The 19,058-nt window shown below is 45.5% G+C and overlaps 1 protein-coding gene across 1 annotated transcript; it reads left to right on the forward strand.

The window, feature by feature from the left end:
- The first annotated feature begins 213 nt into the window (after positions 1-213).
- LOC128719287 (homeotic protein empty spiracles-like) lies at positions 214-18,591 on the forward strand. Its single transcript, XM_053812911.1, has 3 exons — positions 214-1,126; positions 16,566-16,720; positions 18,382-18,591. The coding sequence occupies exons 1-3, from the start codon at positions 214-216 to the stop codon at positions 18,589-18,591; spliced, it is 1,278 nt and encodes a 425-aa protein (XP_053668886.1).
- Positions 18,592-19,058: the final 467 nt, after the last annotated feature.

Here is a 19,058-nt window from a genome sequence, read left to right on the forward strand (position 1 = left end):
ATGGTTTGTCACATTCGATAATTCAAGCGATTTAGTTTAATAACACTCTACCACCACCACCACCACCATTATACATGACGCTCCCGCGTACGTTACCATGTGAGTTGTGTGATAGCAGTAAACTATTAGTGATACAGTTAGTGGCAGCGATCGGCACCGTAAGTGACGGTGGCACAGTGGGCAAAGACGGTGTCGTGCTTGGAATACCTACCTATGGCATCAGCGACGACCCTTATAATGGCGTTGCCCACTCAAAAGCCTCGCATCGGCTTCAGCATTGAGTCGATCGTTGGTAGCGAAAAACGGTTGACGCAAGGTTCGCCACCAGCCCACTATTCGCCCAACAGTGAATCGTCCGAGCGTCCGGCGAGTCCGCTCAGCGATAGCAGTCACTTCGCGCCCGAAATGCATCCGCTGGCGCTGCGAGGATATCCAGCGGGCTTTCAACCTTTACCTCATCAACGGGCATACCTTCTCCAGCGGCAGCAGGAACATCAGCAGCAGGCTCGTGAACTCTTCGCACTGGGGCAACGTATATCCCGCGGGTCTTCTGGAACGCCCCCGTTAGAGCCGAGCGGACGGTTGCCGGATTCACCTCACAGTCCCGGTGAGGGTGCTCCAAATCGAGCCTCCTCGGTACGAATGATTGATCTGAGTAGTAATTCTAGTCGAAGTTCACCACCTCCCCATACGCGACTGTCGCCGGATCCTGAGTCCGCCGTCCGGAGCCACGGTCAACGGTCACCTCGCAGTTCTCCTGGACCGGGTGGGCCTGGCGGCGGACCAATTCCACCATCGAACAAAGGACCAATAATGGTACCAGGCATTCCGGCCGGTCTGGTAAGACCATTCCCGATGGGTCCGAACGGTGAGCTAAAGTCACTGCCTCCGTTTATGGGCGGAAATAATGCAACGGAGTTGGCAGTACAAGCAGCCCACAACCAACACTTTCTGGCGGCCCAGTTCCAGGCAGCGTTAGCACACGTGCAGGTTCATGGGCCCGGAGGTTTTGGAGGACATCCAGCGCATCTGCACAATCATCCGGCCAACATTTCGCGCGACAGTTACCCGCTCTATCCGTGGCTGTTAAGCCGACATGGTAGATTTCCACCCCGATTTCCAGGAAGTAAGTACACGCAACGTAGCAGTAGTTAAATGGGAGAATTAACTGCATCACACACACACCAAGATTTTTATGAGGTGTGAGATGAAAAATAAATATTATCATTATTTAGCACCCGACAAGAGTTGGTAAGAGGTTAAAGCGATAGGAAAAGATACGCTCAGCGAACAAATTAAACTGAATGCGAAATCCCGTCTCTCCAATTCTCGGTGGGTTATTTCCGTTGCGATCGTTGCTGCTAGATAAAACATGAAGAGCGCGCGTGTAAAAAAAACCTCCATCAGCGAGGTTTGTTTATGGACGAGGATTAACGAAACGGCGCGAGTTTTAAGGCCCGTCGAAGCCACTGCATGCGAGTTTGCTTTAAAGTGTGCTCGATTTTAATTGAGTGATAGATCGAATGCACTCTCCGCGCGTGGTGCAGGACCAGGGGAACGTACTGGTGGTCGTTAGAGTGCGAGAGGGCCATGGTCGCATTGCTAGCGCAACCAACTTCAGTTTAATGTGAGAAAATCAACGGCGGCAAAGTTAACCCGGGTGCGAGAGCTCCCGGCGAACAGATGTCGCTTGGTGGCAGAATTAAGGCAGAGGGAATCCACGGAACACAGCACATCCGCTTGCAGCGCCTAGCAGCCCAACCGAATGCGGCATCTGATGGTCTCTCATTTTGATTGACACCATGGGCACATTGTTTGTCATAGCGCGCCGTACAGTTGACAGTAGCGATTGCGTGCGCTGGCCGGGAATATTGCTCGACGAGCTGTAGTGCTTCTGGCAGGGTACGTGTTTCAGCTCCGAAGGGACCGCAAGGGACGGCTTTCGCTGGGAAGGTAATGCGGTGGTACGGGTATAATGATGTGCTATTGTGTTGGTAGCCAAGAGCCGAGAGATCGAGTCACCGAGCGTACGCCAATGAATGGTTTAGTTTTTAATTAGCAGAAAAATGTACCATTCATGCTTGATGAAGTTGCTGGATATAGGTGCGGATTTTGGATGTGTTTGGCACCGTTTATAAAGGTAGAATTGTTGTTTCGAAAGCAGTCAATAGTTCATTTGCTACAGTTACACAGTTCTATGCGATCATTGTGGCTATTTCGGTCGAATTATAATTTGATCGTGGGAGAATACTCAATCCAATTCTAAAGGGTTTCTTGTATGTACGGTACTTTACTTTAAAATTAATTTGACGGGGGATTTAATATATTTATAGTTAAATAGAAAGACTTATCATTGTTTTCTTCAATCAAAATATTTATTATGTTTTTTTGACATGATCAGCTTGAGTGCGAATAGTCCTGGCATATAGACGAATAATATTTAGCTAGAAGAAGCTGCAAAGTTATTAATATTTAAAAGGTTTTATGAAAATAATCTTATCATCCTTAGATTGGGTAAAGAACTTCAATATTACTTTTATTTTGTTGTAAATATGTATTGTGAGCTACATTTCTTGAAGGCATCGTGTGACACTTTCGAATCCCAACAAACAAGAACAAGAGAACACACACATTGCGCAAGCGGAAGTGTCTGATGAGTCTGATTAGTTCTGCCTCAACAAAGCGCAACAAAAAAAAAAAGCGGTCTTGGCTGACTCACCAGACACCCGGTCGCCGGCAGAAGAAAGCCAGTGTCCTTTTTCTTTTCGCATTCAATTTGACGCCATTTAGGCAGCGTAGGATTACAAGTGGTGTGGAGAGAGAATAAAAAATCCACATCACTCCTCTCCGTGGCGGTGGTCACGGGTCAATTCGGTGTATTGGCGGTCGATATCAAAGAAAGTAACGACCGGTAGCCGGCACCGAAACGGTACCATTGTTATATGATCCTGCGCAAAGCGCTTAATGCAGCAACATGCTCATCTGCGCGGGTTGGCTGAAGACGCGGTGCGGTGAAAAAAGAAATGAGCCACACAGAAACTGCTTGGTTTAGGGTGGTCAGACATCGGGACCACTTCAGCTTGCGGAAAATGTTTGAATAACTAATTGGTATTACGGGGAAAAGTATTTTCGAACGGCAGTAAACAAAAAGACCAGACAGGAAGAGCAGTGATACATTTAAACCCACAAAACATCTGCATTCTGGCGATGGAGACACAGACCACCGCGAAGAAAGTGGAATCGTAAGAATGATGAAGTAAAGGGAACATTGAAGTTGGGAACATTTTTTTTCCCTTACCCAACAAAACCTGACACATGCCGGCCGTGTATGTAGAGCAGCGTAGGGCTTGCACACACGCAACATTGCCTGCAATGGGACGTAATTTAGTGTTCGGGAACAGCGTCAAACCGACGGTGGCCGCTGTCGACACGTACATCCCTGCACCCCGGCAGGGACGGCACTGGCGGTGGCGATGAAAGATGAAGATGCGCAGCAACAGATAGTGCTACGTCGGAAACGGAGCGCTTATGGCCGAATGTCGCAGGGCTGCAGAATTAGCCGCTCGAAAGTCAATAATTGAGCGTGTAACGAGTCACCGAAGATGGGAAGTTTCGTTCCTCATTTCTTCCCATTTAAAATTCCATAAATCTGGCCCCGTCGTCGTCGGGCGCGGCAGGGCGACAAAAGGGCGATGATGATGTTGCGCCGACACGGTGAACGGTCACATTACCATAGAGTCGTCAGCATGTCGGAACGGTAGTCGAAATTGGTTGGAATTAGCCTTCTTGCCTATTTGTATGAAAAGAAGATCTATGAGAGCATCGCTAAGAAAGATTATCGATGTTTAGATTCATAGCGTTGCCCTGTATGAGTAAGTGATTAATTTTGAACATTGTATGGTATCACTTTCGAATCGATAAAACCAACTCGACATAATAGCAAACTCTGCAACGGTTCGATTGGCGATGAACCTGACCTGTTATTTGGTCTTTATTTCATTGTTTTGCCTGCTGATGGCCCCATTGCTAGTGACGATGGTGATGACATTGGTTAAAAACAAAGCGGGCACTTTATCGTTCCATTTTTCCCACGTCGAAAGCATCGGTGAGCATTGGCTCAGTGCGCAAATAATAAATCAATATTTATGACTAACGGAATAGATCGTGTCCGTACTTGACAGGAATGCAAATAACACGACTGTAGGATGGTCTAGAAATGGTTTTGTTGTTTTATTGCAAAAAAAAAACAGTCTAGAAGTGATGCAAAAAAGAAAATCAAATATTGATTTACTTTGCACGTGTAAAGATTGATAATTAAAATGAATGAACGCGTTATAGGAAAAAGTAATGTTTGTCAGATGATTTAAAAGAAAACTAAATCCATAGTTAAATTTATGAATCAAAAACATAGTGTGTACAATACCTTGGATATGAGTTTCCAGATAATAGATATTTATTATGCAGGTACGTGTTCACAGTCGCGAAAATTGGTAGACCCAATCGATGGAATTCGGCAGACCACTTTAACTGACACTGGGGAATTAGTATATGGGAGTTTAATTATTGGAAGTGTATGCAATTCGACGCGTGCCTTAGAAAGTTCCTAGATGCCACCACTTATCGACTATTTTTTTTTAATTACATGGGTATTGGAGTTTAAATATCTTAAAGATAATTTCGTCTCTCTCAGACCTGTGTTGAGATATAAGGTGAGCACTTATCATCACCATCATCAGGACACATATTGATAGTGATGATAGTGCAATTTATTTGTTCTCATTTTTTACTACATTTCTTGTTTCAAATTTAGTTCGTAATGATATTTATTCACTAGAACTATGTTAAACATGTATCCCTTGTAGGCAAGTTTTTGCTTTGGAGCTGCCGGTTCCAAATTCTAAAAATTTTCTAAATATCTTTCCATGGTGGAAATAATGGAATTTTAAGCATTAATTATTTACTAGTATATAACAAACGTTTATATTATCTAAATCATATGAATGAAATTTTCACCTTTATATACATGTTTATATTATGGTTTCGTTTTTGCCAAATTTCGTTTCTGCGTAATATTCGTTGCGTTTGTTAATAAACGCGCATAATTAATTGTTAATAAACAATAATTTAATATTGTTTGGAGTTTGTCTAATCAATGTCGAATTACTTGAAAGTCAACCAATTGAAGAAATAATTTTTAATATTGAAGCTCTTCATCCTGTACGGATAGAGAAATATTTATTCAGGATTTCCATCATTCTATCTTATTTGAGAGAGTCTAAAAGTCATGTATCAACTATTTGCTCTGCTAATGAAGTTTCAGTATAATTCTCCTTGAGTCGCGGTCAGGTGGTGTATCAATAGCGGCGCCGGTCTTCAAACGACAAGACCGTAGCTAGAACTGACTGACTGACTAGAATTAACGAAGAAAACAAAAGTTTCCTTGTGAGTTTTCTTAACCATAAGCATTCGTAACGTAATTTCGATCTCTCCTTATTAATAAAACTCCATCTTAAATCCATAGCTTTTCTACATTGTTCGGGCCAATCCATACTACTATTCGCCCTTTCTAAAAGTCATCACTAATCGCATTATCCATCGTTGGTCAAGCGAAGGTGTTATCGACACGTCTGCATTCACAAGCATTATTATTGTGTTTAAGCAGTGTCCCAACTACAAATGGGAAAAGGAACGCACGAATTAGCACGCCCGCGTGTAGGCGCACAGTGTTCGGTCCGGCCGAAAGTGTTGTAATGCGAAACCAGCCGGTGCGTATGAGAATTCCAATTAGTGACCATCGGGGTTTTGTTCCGCAGCAGACGAGGGGAAGAGGCAAGGCGAGACAGGGTCACCTGGTGGTGGTGGTGGTGGTGGTGGTGGTGGTGGTGGTGAGGGTGAGTGCAAACCACCCGATCCCGACGTGCATGTTTTGATGTCGTCTGCCACCACACGGAATGAATCAACCGGAGCGCACAGAAGGGGCGTTCGTAAGCGTTTTTCGTCTCGCAGTTCGCTCCCGCAGCATGTAGGAGGCGTACATGCGTGTATGTGCGACATGCATAATTGACAGTAGCTATTAACGCGCGACGAAATGCCTGCCTGTTCTGGCGTGTCTTAAGGTGGCGCAATGGTGGACGAGCGTAAGGATGTGGCAAGACAGTAAACGAAGCAATTTGCCTTCCGGGCAAGATGCACTTGCCGATTCGATGGGCGATCCCGGGAGGGATTGACTGAGAGGGGGGGTGGTTCGCGGATGGTAGTAAAACTTGCCCGAACTTCAACAGCTAATTCCTCATCGAAAAGTGAGAAATATAAATTTTCTGTTCTCGCCCTGTCGCCTCGCTGCACCACCAACAGCAGCTCAGCCAAGCGCCAACATTCGGTGTTCTTGGACAAAAAAAAATCCCCACGAACGGTGCGAAACAACCCATTGCAAGAGAGGCAAAGTAAAAACAAGCACAGCACTGTATCACGGTCGCAACACAACATAGAAAGTAAAACAACAATAAAAGAAACACAGGAAAGTTAGCGTACAAACGAGCAGTGTGGATGAACGAGCAGCAGACAATAATTAATTAGTTTACATCGTGCGGACGCAAAGGCAGAGCGTACGCGGGAAGGCATGGAAAGCAAACCCCCGAAAGGTGTTTTCATATATCAGTGCGTATATAAATAAAGATAATCTACACGCCACGTTCCGTTGTGGAAACCTCGACCACACCCTCGCCTTGTCGCTCTTTCGGTCGTTCTGCAGCGTCAACCTTTTTACCGTGCTCGTTAGGCATTGGGATCGCGGGATGATCGTTGCGGTATGGCGGTGTACATTCTGTCCACCTTTTATGGCGAAAGTATCATGGGACGTCGTGGCGCGGAAGGGCGGGAAAGCGGGGGTGTTTAAAATCCATAACACATTTATCGCGCGGTTACCCAGCTCATAATAAAAATGATTAGTGAGATCTTATTTTCCTGAGCTGTGCGGTTTGGATTGCGAGGACGAGATTGCGTGATTGTTTGTACGGTGTGGTACGTTCAAAGTCGTGATGCACGAACGTTGCACTGGTCCAGCAGTAGCGGTACGGATCGTATTCGGATCCAGGATGGTTCGGTAGGTGCAACAATTCAACAAATTATGAGCCATTCCAACTCGCATGTTCGGATCATAATCGAGTTCAAGTAGGTTCAATAGGTCCACCGATTCCGGTAGGTTTAAGAAAGCGCAAGTGACTCCGATCTGTATGTGGGTGTCGCTAATTCAGGATTAACTTGTTGAACTCGTTGCACCTACTAGCACTCGAAAACAACTCGAAGTCACCAGTCGGTTTCGAATAACGAATAAAGATCAGTTTCAATGAGGGATGCGATTAGACCACCCGGATCCGCATCCGGATTGAATTATGGGATTCGATCCTTTATTGGATCAATTCGGATTCAATCTTACATCTAGGCTGGTCTGGAGTACAAGTTCAGCAATGGGTTTGTAATTCAACACAAAAGAGCTGATTCGGATCCTTTAGTATCCGGATCTGTCACGTTGGGAGTGCTGAATCGGAATGCAAAACAAAAGTTCTGATTCAGGTTTTCAAGATCCGAATGTTTCATGATTAGAACTATTAATGGTGATCCACATTATTTATTAATTGTATGACATTATTACCTATAACTTCGAATATAGCAAAGTTTTGTTGTTTTAATATAAATCTTAAGTAACCGCCTTCAAAAAAAAAAAAAATTATCTTCATCTTTTATGGACAATTTAAATACAACGTAGAAGGAATTAATATATCGTCTACGAAGTGTAATATATTTTATCGTCTACAATATATTAATTATCTTTCTTTTCTCTTCTCTTCTCTTCGCATTCCGAGGGTAGATCCCGAGCGTATCCAGATCGGTTAGATCGAAACCCATATGGGAACTAGATCACTAGATCATCACTAGATTTGACATTAGGTTTAATGTTTAATGTTTAATAATAAGGTGCATTTGTTTTGGATTCTATCAATAGTCAAAATTACAAAGCTAACACGAAAATTCCGAATGATTCTCGATTCTGGATCCGGATGGTTGTTTCGAGTCAAAGTTCCGAATCGAAACTCAGAATCCTGCCGATCCTAGATTTAAGATACAGGATGCTCGGATGCCAGATTCCGATCCAGATCCGATTGTCCAACGTTGGTTATGTTTAACTTCTCGGAATCGTCGTTCTTAATGAACCTACTTACACCTGGATCAAACCAATCTCGTTCCACCCAAGGGACAGACACGATACCGCCTCCAATTTGGCGAACCAACGCTACACCAACGAACTGCTTCCAACGGGCCGGCACCCGTCTCCGGATCGTTCCGTAAATCGAGTCGTATGACCCATCACTAGTTCACGGGACAAACTGGTATGTGTGTGTAGCATCCAGTTACGGGTTCGGGTCGGGTGAGCAGCTGTTTTGTTGCCAGCATTTATTTGTTGAACAGCGAAGAAAAAAACCTCCCTCAAAGCATGAAGCGAACGAGTGTCAGCAAACACGCAATGCTCGTGTCCGTTTCCCCCAAAAAAAAAGCCCCGTGAATGCACCGGCCAGTGTGCAGATCCTTGTTGCACATCGTGTGCCGGTGATTTGTTTTGTGATGCGTTCGTCTGGCTGCACGACATGATACGTGTTTGGTGCTGCGTCGTTGCGTTGAAAGATGAGTTCTCCGCCTTCTAGTTTGCTTTAGCGCGAAGACCAAACACCTGTACACGTGTTTATTTGGGTGCATTCTAGGAGGGCGAAACGCAAGGTGATGTTTATCACGGTTCTATAAAGAAACCTTTAGGCTGTATAAAACAAATTTATAGTGCGTGATTAATGTAAAAGGTTTTATTGTGTGCCTTTAATCCTCACCTCCCGAAAGGTTACAGTTAGCATCGTTAGTGATCGCGGTGCAAGTGCATTCCGAACGGGATCGTTCGTCAACGAGTAAACCAGCGGAGATGATTATCGTTTTAGTGGACATACAATAGCAAGCCGTTGAGCCTTTCTAATCGTTCGCTTGTTTGTTCAGCTTTACATCTCCTAACAACCCCGTTGCAGGAATGTTCTTCCGCTCGTAACATTAATATGACATCAGCATCATTTGATTGGTAATTTATGACGTTTGATTGCATCTGGTCGATCATCATCCCAGCAATCAGTTCTCCAGCGCTCCCATTTGGGGAAGGTCCGGGTAATTGATCCGCATCTGAGGGCCTTCCATTGATATCTTTGATCGTAATTAGCAAATCAGGCCCCTTCGAACAAGTTCGGCCCGATGGTATCGTTCGAGCGGACAGCTCAGCGACCATTATCTCGATCAGGATAAGAACAATAAACATTAATAAAGTGCGCCGTATCGTTGCGTTGCACCGCTGCGCTAATTAGGGATTGCACGAACGGTCCGAAGTAAAAGTGCAATGCTGGTTGCTGATTTGGTTTGGTCCGTTGTACGTTGGTCACATTTGGAACTTTGGTTCCCTTTTGATTATACAACAAACGGCCCACCAAGTCCCAAGACAAGACACATCGGCGACGTGTACGGTAATGACGCTTTACTTCAAGCAGCTAATCAAATCAATTTGCAAGCAAACGAGCATTCGTTTGCCCGCTGCAAACCATGGTTGATGGTTTGTTTATTTGCCTTAATTCAGTGTGAAAAACGAACCAAAATCCGGCTCCCGGGAGTAGCACCGCCGTTCCTTCTAACCACAATCTATAATGGTAGCTTGTGACGACCAGAGAGAGAGAGAGGGAGAGAGAGAGAGCGAAAAAAATCCAAGTACCACAACTACTGGTCGTGATCGTGACGCACCGAATGGGGTCAACGATTGTGTGCATATTATTATTAAATCAATTTTCTGCGAAACCGACCGTACGAAAGTTGATGTGTTGCGAAGAATGCGGGAGTGCGCGCAATGCACAAACCGTGAGCGTGTTTTACAGGCAAAGCACACGCGCACACGTCGGAATGTACGGACGGCAGGGTTCTGCGAGGCCCTGTGCATGTTCTACCCTACTGCGAGCCCGCCGGCCGGGAATGTGGCCACGGGACACGGGAGTGAGACAACAAATTCATTAGTATCATAATTAAGCTGGCTAGCCGGCACAAACTGGCATGATTGCGCTTCGGAAGCAATGGTCGTTGCAATGGCCAGGCGGCAAAGGAGCAAAACGGGGACGCCTCGGCGAGATGCGAAACATGGCTGGACGATGGCAGTAGGCGATGGTTTTCGCGCAGCAATTGATCGTGATCTTCTCGTGATCGGAGACGAGATTCCGTTTGTGCGCGGCCCATACCAGTATCCTGCCGATCGCTCCCGTGCTGCCCGCGCGTTGTGCAATTATTTGCCTTTATCTTCATTGCTCTTAATTGCTACCAAATTAGAGATAATTTAATTAAACGCTGCATTTTGTGATATCGTGCGGATTACTACATGTTGGGTTGAGCTGTCCGGAAGCGAGCATTGGAGAGTGCATGCCATATTGTACAACTATTACAGTGGAAAAAAGTGTTGATCTCTTAAAACTTAATTATTTTTATATTTAAATTTAGACCATTATGTTAGTTTTTCTTTAAAAACTGTAGTAAAATTGAAGATTTCAGATATCCTTCTTTAAAAACTCAAATTTAAAGATCGTAACGTTGATGATATTGTTTTGACGTCCCAGTGCGCGATTGCAAAAAACTTGCTAAATTTGTATGCTTCTTTTACCATCCTAATAATTCGGTGTTTTGAACAAATTATGCATAAAAATAAAAATAATGAATAGAACTAGAACTACCAATTAACTGTTCATCATTTCAAAATACTGTTAATGCTTCAGTTATTAACTATTTCACGAGGTCGTCTCCTTCTTCAGTGGCGTCGAGTCAATCAAAATTTGGTTCGATTCGTTGTAGGCCTCAAAAGACGAGCAATTTTCGCTGGAATTCAATATTTGACAGAAAGTTGTAGTACAATTTTTTGGGTAGCAACTGCTTAAAGAAATTTCACAATGTGGCTTTTGGAGCTAACAAACCCTGAAAACTTTTTCGTACACCCAATACTTTATTCTCACCAGCGCAACATGTTGTATAATCGTTGGAATTAATTGCACAAAAACGCTGGTAGTTTATGTTCAAATTATTTTTCATTTGAGTTAAAAAGGTAAAAGTTTTATGACGTACGAAACCAAAACATGATGATGGAGCACTGATCCGTACCCAGCAACCTTCGCCTGATTACAAACGATTTAGCCCGATGATTGAACACGTATGGCACTATTTACACTAAAACAATCTACTTTGATAAGATAATAAAAATACACAACCCTGTTACAAATCTATTAACTTCGTGCTAAAGGGAAAAACAGAAAAAGAAAACAACGAAAAGGTTAAATGAAACGAGGTTGAATGAAGGCAGCATGGAGATGGAAATTATCATGTTTGCACTTACCAGCGCTTACAAGCGTACGTACAGGCAACAAGCGCACAGGTTGCATACCGTACCTGATCAGTTGGCAGTTAATTTAAGCGTATCGTTATTTAGCTCTATTCTTTCCCGTTGTACTAACGTGAGAGATGAAAGAGAAAACGACGCGCACAAGAGGAACGCTCAGCTCGTCGTCGTCGTCGTCCTCACCTTGTCCTTTGTGTGTGTGTGTGTTTGTTCGTGTATACGTGCATGTAATGTGCATCACGATTAGTGCACATTATGCACCGAAATCAATCAAATTAAGCATCGTTAAGCGAGGTCCGGTACCACCAATGGGCACCTGAACGTTCGGTGGTGTGCCGGATCGATCGATGCCCCCTCCCTCCCACCCATGCGACCCACCCGGGGTTTTTCCCTTACCCAGTCCCGAGCGCTGAAGATGCAGAACACGCACGGCACTCATTAAAATCGGGTCCGGGAGAGTGAAACAAACCCCTTGTTCGGTTGCAACAAAAAGGGTTGTGTTGGGAGGTGAAGAACGGACCCATAGTAACGCACGTCAGCGCGCCGTGGAAAGGAAACACCATTATCAAAATGATGGACAATCGAAGTAAAATGATCGCCTTCGGGTCGGCACGGATGTTGATGGGCCGGTACCTCACATGCTATAATTACACCGCCATTAATACGATGCGATCGAGTCGCCATTTCGCTCTGTCGTGTTGCCTTCCCTTGCACACGCTTCTCCGCCAACCCGCGGGTTTGCGCTCTGCATCCTTGCCTTCGAGCGCCCTTTGGCGGTCAATTTAAAGCCTTCAGTAAAAGGACCGTTGAAGATATACTGGTTCCAAACAAAAAAACAAAAAAGGAAGGGATACCGACATGCCAGGTTGTTTGCACTAGCTAGGAATTGCAGTTGGTTGCAAGGTAATTTCACTGGCATTCACTCACACGGTCACATTCCATCGGCGCTGCACAACATGCCGCTCCGCTCGCGTTCAATTTGTGCGAATATTTGCGAATTAATTTCTGCACTGTTTTGGGGTTTCGTTTCGTTGCTTCGTCCCGGTTTTTGGCCAGCCCGTGTTTGGTAGGAGGAAATAATTGGAATCAATTGTTGAACACTTTACACCGTGTGTGCTCGAGAGTGCCTCACAAATGATGGGAATAATCAACCGCAGTTTTTTTTCCACACGGTGCCACCACATGCCCCTTTCCGCTTGCAGGTTTCGGTTTCGACCACAACTGCATTTATTGGGATCGATTATTATGCACCGCCGCACAACGCCGCGGTTGTGCGATCTCGATCAACTAATGCGATATTAATCGTCGGGTTTGGCGGGTCCGTACCATCGTATCATCAGCATCCCTGGCATTGGTGCGGTTGTGTTTGCATTTGCCGTACTGCGGCAAAAACACAATGTTGCGGCTCCCAACGCAATTGGCTCATTAGGGCGCCATGGCAGCCAGACAGCTGTCAGTGTGACATTTATGCACATCCATCAACAGCTGCGTGAGTTGCAGAGTGCGGTGCGGATATGTCGGATTTTCGTTCCTGGCCCAACACGTCCCGTGTGACCGTGAGGCAATCTCGGTCACAGAAATTTGAACTGTGTAAAAAAAGGAAAGAAAAGCCAGCGAGCAGATGGAAACGAGGAACAGAAATTAGCATAAATTGAACGGTTAACCTCGATCCGTCACAGCCGTCGGCGGATCGATCGCGCTGTTTGTTCGGGTAGCATCACTGTTTAGTACACTGCAGGGCTACTAAATCGATCTGGTTCTCGGCACGATGCGGATGGGATGCAGAATTTAATACAGGTCAGGGATGTAAAAGGAACTACTCAGACACACGAAGCAACCAAAACCGATGGAACACCCCCTCCGTTTGGCCTTTTAGTGTTCAATTATAAAGCCATTAATCAAAAACTAGTGAAGTACTGTCAGGTTTGAATTTGTTTTTCGCGTCCGTGTCAGGGAGGAATACACTTCACGACGGTTCGTTGTGTTGCAGTTTGTATGAGGGGGCACTGCTTTTTTGTTTCGAGCACAGCGTTGTTTATTTGAGAGGCATTTTGGGGGATATTTAGCGCTTCGGGCCCCTCCCGTCCTCCCACACAGCAAACCCCGGCCCTAGGGCGTGTTGAAACGAAAACCCGATTTGGCATTTCAATTGGAACGTTTCGTTTCGAAAAGGCGGTGACAGCTTGAATGGGTTTTTCGCTGGTACTCGCAGGAAAAAGTAGTACCGAGTGGACGGGTATTGGTGTTTTTTTTTCTCCTCGGCTCCGTGGCATAAATTTCGCGTGCTCGATTTGTGTATATTTATGTCGGTATTATGGATTTTTGCTAATGTGCCCACTGCATAGTTGAGCCGGCATTAGAAGGGTTTTTGCCCGCGTGCCACTGAACACATTGTTATGTGGTGTCGGTGAAACGATCAGTTTGTTTGGGAAAAAATCTATTTGTTCGAAAAACTCCCCTTTAAGCTGTAAAATAAAGAAGAATTTATCCATAATTCCCATTCCCCCCCCCCCCCCCCCCCATTCGCACAGCCGTGTGGAATAACGCCGTGTGTTTCCGCATCACGATTATTGAATGTCTTCATTAAATAATATATTTACCTGCATGCAAATCGGGTCCCACTTCTCGCTCCACCTTTCCAATCTGCACAGTAATCGCCTTGCACTTTCATCCTAAACGTCAATCGAACCGGGCGGGTTCGTTGCTTATCGCGCGTTTGATCTCCGGCGACGCGCCGTAATGCGTCAGTGATCGATCGGTAAAAAGGCACGAACCGGTTGCTTGCCCCATTGATTAGGGTGTGCAGTAATCAGCCACCAGCGTTCGGGGTGCGTTTGCAACACTCCCCACTTACCCTGTCCATCTCCACATCGTACTCCCCCCCCTACCCCATTCACCCATCGCACTAGCGCAAGTCAGCGTTTTTTAACGCTTGCGTTTAGTGCCAATTAGTAGATTAACTATTTATTAAAACTCATTAGGCATGACAAGCAAAGTGACAAGTTTATAAAATATTGCACATAAAACCAGCATGTGATTGCCGGGTTGTATATCGTTGGACCCGGAGCGCACCGGTGCCGAGTGTGCTTTGCACTAGTAATGACATACGCACACACACACACACACACACACACCAGTACAGCGGTCCGTCACCGTGATGATGGTCACCGAATGGTGGTCAAGTAATGTGACCGGGCACGGTGGAGTCGCTCCGGGGTGACACATCGGACATGGCAATGCTCTACGCGTCCAGATGCAACGTGTTGCCGTCCGAGTCGCAGTCAGTCGGTCTGCGATCATTAACGGGTTTGCGATAAATTAGTCTCCCCCCCCATCCTCTCCCCCTATCCCCTTCATTCCACCCAATTCCCTTGCGGGCGGCCCCGAGTTACCCCCTGCGATAGGAAACCGATTAAGAAACTGTTTATTAAAGACCAATTCTTTTCTCGTTTTCATCATTTCACTGTGCCCGCCCCGGTCCGGCGGGAGGGATACCGTATACCACATTGCATGCATGCGCAACCGGATGAACGGTGCGGCATAATGGGTGCGTCCGAAATGGCGGGCGGGGAAAACGATGGCGGCCGGCGATGGTGGACCTCGTTTAAAGATACGTAGCCGATTTTTTTTTTCTGCTCCCATCTTGGCCACCAGCTCACGCGCGGCTACTACTACTACCGTGCCTTCTACGCAAATGTATGCATCATAATGATGTGTAATTATTTAATTATATTGTATTTTATAGACTGAGGGTAGCGTTTCGGTGCGCACGGCATTGCACGCCTTATTGGGCAGCATTGTTGAGCCGGGAAGGGTGCAGGGGTGTGGACTGGGTGGGGTTGGAAAAGCCGTAAAGGAAGGGAAAGCAAAACCCCCAAACATGGCAGTGATGGTGAGCGAGTTGTGAATGCAGCCGGTGGTTGTTGATTACCTTCCGATTTGTGCTAATGTTTTGCGCGTGGATAGATGAACGAACAGAAATAGTTTAATAACGATCACCGCCTACGGTTCTGTTATTCGTACGCAAAGAGGTTAGATGGAAAGCAAGGGAAAAGAAATACAAATTTGTTTAAGTACCCTCAACACAACGCAAAGATCAATAAACATTTCGCTGGTGATCGTTTTTCCTCTATTTTCCGATTGGCACGCATTCAATTGGTTTTGTCAGAAATTAGATCATCAAACGAATCAACTAGCGACACATACACACACACACTGAAATGCAATTTTTGCCTTTACTCTAGCAGAAGCGGTTCCCGCTCTGCCTGAAGCACGCATTTGGGGTTTGCTTTCTTTTCTCGAGAATCACCTTAGGCTAGCACGAACCTTTTTCCGCTACTCAAATCAAATCTTGCACGCAAAGCCAACCGCCGACCGGGGGGTTGGAGCAAGGAGAGTCTGCTTGGCAAACCCGTACAAACGCACACACACACACACACACACACACACACACACACACACACACACACACACACACACACACATTGGACGTTTCGTCCTGACGTCCATCAAATCGGCTTGTTAGTAAATTATCACATCGCAGCCAAAGTAAACTCCTCATAAACATTAGGACATAATGGAGGCAAGCGTAGAAAATCGTGAAAACGTTATTATCGCGGCACGCATTTTCGTACCGAGCTGCTAACCCACAGGTTTGGTTTCTGCGCGCGGAACGGCCGTGGAGCACATGGGCGGGTGAAGCTTGGGTGGGGGAGCTGAGTTTCGAATTTCGATGCTCGCCGCGCATTCCCGGACAGCTGACAGTGGCCTCCGGCGGTTGGTGGGAATTATCGGGCAAATTATCTTCTGTCAGTTTCGTTCGTTCTCGATGCCTTTTGCTCGGTTTGTCTGAGGTTTTCTGTGCGAGATAGGATGTGAGCGAAGGGTTCTAACGAGAACCGGGCATCAGAATGCACCGCGCGATGGATGCCTCACGTTGGGGACAAGGTGCTGGGTGCATGAGCTTCGCTTAAGCCCGCTTCCTGCCGGTAGATTATCTTGCCATGTACGCGAGTGTGCGCCATCCAACTACTGTGAATGTCTGTAGATTATGAGTATTTTAAGCACCGAGCCCGGTTTTAATGTGTCTAATGTTCAATTTTCTCTCGCTTCTCGCTAGGTTATTTGCTACCATTTCGCAAACCGAAACGGGTCCGGACGGCTTTTTCGCCGTCGCAGCTGCTGAAGCTGGAGCACGCCTTCGAGAACAATCACTACGTGGTCGGGGCGGAACGGAAATCGTTGGCCCAGACACTCAGTCTTACGGAAACACAGGTAAGAAATAAATGAGCTTAATTGTTTGGAAGAATTATCGGATATTGCAGTATGTTTGAAGTATATTGGAAGTTCGAAAGGGACTCCCCTGATAGAAGTTTGTTATAAATGTTTTCTAGCTAATGTAAGTTGTCAAGTAAAACAATAATGTGTGACGGCAGATCTGGCCTTAAATTTATTCTGAGTGAAGCTTCCTTTACTGACACACTAGTTTTTTTTGTTGTAAATATAAGAGTACCGATAACTCATTTGTTACGTGATATGTTGATATTTGTTTTAGCAAATTGAAGAAATCAAAAAACCAATGTATTAAAATTTCTGAATCTTGAAATGACTTCAACTTTACCACATGAACTCGAAAACCCTGTAAAATCTGGATGAATATTTCGTTATTTAGTACAGGAAGGAATAAAATGACAATACAAGAGTAACTCATCTCGCACAACGTCTTCCGCAGGGTCGATTGCCACTGCTTTGATTGTTTTACCCTCGCAACTGCAGCCCGAAAGCTCAAGCACGGTCACAAAATAGATTGCCCCCTAGTGAAGCGTTGAACGTGCACCGGGTGAGAAACGAGCCGGCGCAGGCCGTGATAGTATCTTCCCAAGGTTTTACCGGTAACCTGGGGATGATGATGGCAATTTTCCCTCCATTTTATTGGATTGGCTCAAAATTTGATCACGTACTGGCGACGTACTGCCTTCCCTATTGCTCGCAGGGGTTGAACCGGAGGAGGACCCGACCTTTAACAGCAGGATGCAGGACCGACGGAAGGGACAAAATAAATTGTTAGCACTTTGTAGAACAAATATTCTGCAATCTGCCACCGATCTCCGCGCTCCAGGGCGAAAGTGTGCCGTGCGTATGAGGGTCGTGCAAAAAGCTGGCTGCAAAACGTGGGCAGCGTGGAAGAGGAAGTAGCAAAAATGTCCTCCGCTTGTCTCGTTTTCGCTCCCTAGAGAATGTTTTCAGAATAATAGGCGAAAAATATGAAAAACCGCCTAAACTCCCTCGTAATAAATGAACGCCGGTTAGAAGTGACTGCTAGGGGGATTGAAGCGTTGATAGGAACGGGATGTTGAAACAACATTAAGTTGGCAAGTTGTTGGCGGCTTCCTCCGCTTCGCCGCTGTCCCTGTCGTTTGTGGTTGGTTGAGCGTCCTTCCGCACATTACGCGTGTGCTCTCAGGATGGGTTGCCATAATTGGAGCAGTAATAAAATGGAGGATAAGCTAGTTAGCAGTTAATGAAATGCGTATCAATTCCCTGGTGCGGTGTAGGGTGTAACGGATCCTTCATGACTGGTTAGGGGGAGATTGAGAAAGCACAAGGATTGGTTAAATGCAGTGCGTGAGTTTTGAGAAGAGCTTAACAAATACGGGATGAATAGATGTGTTTCAACGCTGCATATCACAGATGTACTAGTGGCTGGAACTCAAAATGAAACCATACTTTAATCACTACCAATTTCGAACCCCTTCGTTCTATTTCCAAAACATACTAACGGACCATACTGATAATCGTTTACGGTCACGTGGCACGACAATAAATTTAATGATCCATGCAGGATATGAAGTGATTTATCGATGCTTCCATTCCATCCATTTCCAGTACTCATCTGATCCTGATTAAGTTTGCCCCGCTTGGTTTTTTTTTTGTAGGTCAAAGTATGGTTCCAGAACAGACGCACCAAACACAAAAGGATGCAGCAGGAAGAGGACGCCAAATCGGGCGGAAATGGTGATGATGGTGGCCGGGGACGGGGTAGCCCAGACGCCCACTACGAGGAGGACGATGAGGATGAGCTTATCGACATGGAAATGGACGACGATTGTGCGACGGACGAGGACGACCAGGAGCATGTAGAATGAACGGACGGCGATAGAAGGAGCAGGGAAACTACTACTTCATTCTGGGTGATTAATAACGCCCACTCCTGCTAGAGATAGGAATGATAAGAATGTACCACGCAAGCTGTGAAAGAGCTTGAGATATGCGGTGACGTTTACGGCATTTACGGTGTTAAGTTGTAATAAAAGTTCCTCCCGGTTGTATTCCGTTTCTTGCTAAGTTGACGTATGTAATGAGCCGATTCATATGCTATGGAAGGCATGTAATCCTACGATCTGAGGCAATTACCAAGCTTCATAAACAATAGTGTCAAACTGATGTGCCAAATGCAACGAAATAGTACGAAAGGAATCACTGAGACACGCAGTTGCACATTGATGAATCTTAAACGCGAATAGGCTAGATAAAACTATATATAAAGTAAATGGAGTATTATTTATCTTTCTTGGTTTCTGTTGCCGTTACAGACGTTGGATCGTGCACAGGA

This window comes from Anopheles marshallii, chromosome 2 (genome assembly GCF_943734725.1).
Source record: "Anopheles marshallii chromosome 2, idAnoMarsDA_429_01, whole genome shotgun sequence".
In the NCBI taxonomy this organism is placed as follows: Eukaryota; Metazoa; Arthropoda; class Insecta; order Diptera; family Culicidae; genus Anopheles; species Anopheles marshallii.

Coding starts and splice junctions, on each gene's coding strand:
- LOC128719287 (XM_053812911.1), top strand. CDS start 214: ATGGCATCAGCGACGACCCTTATAATGGCGTTGCCCACTCAAAAGCCT. Junction 1,127..16,565: donor TCCACCCCGATTTCCAGGAA/GTAAGTACACGC, acceptor GCTTCTCGCTAG/GTTATTTGCTACCATTTCGC. Junction 16,721..18,381: donor TCAGTCTTACGGAAACACAG/GTAAGAAATAAA, acceptor TTTTTTTTGTAG/GTCAAAGTATGGTTCCAGAA.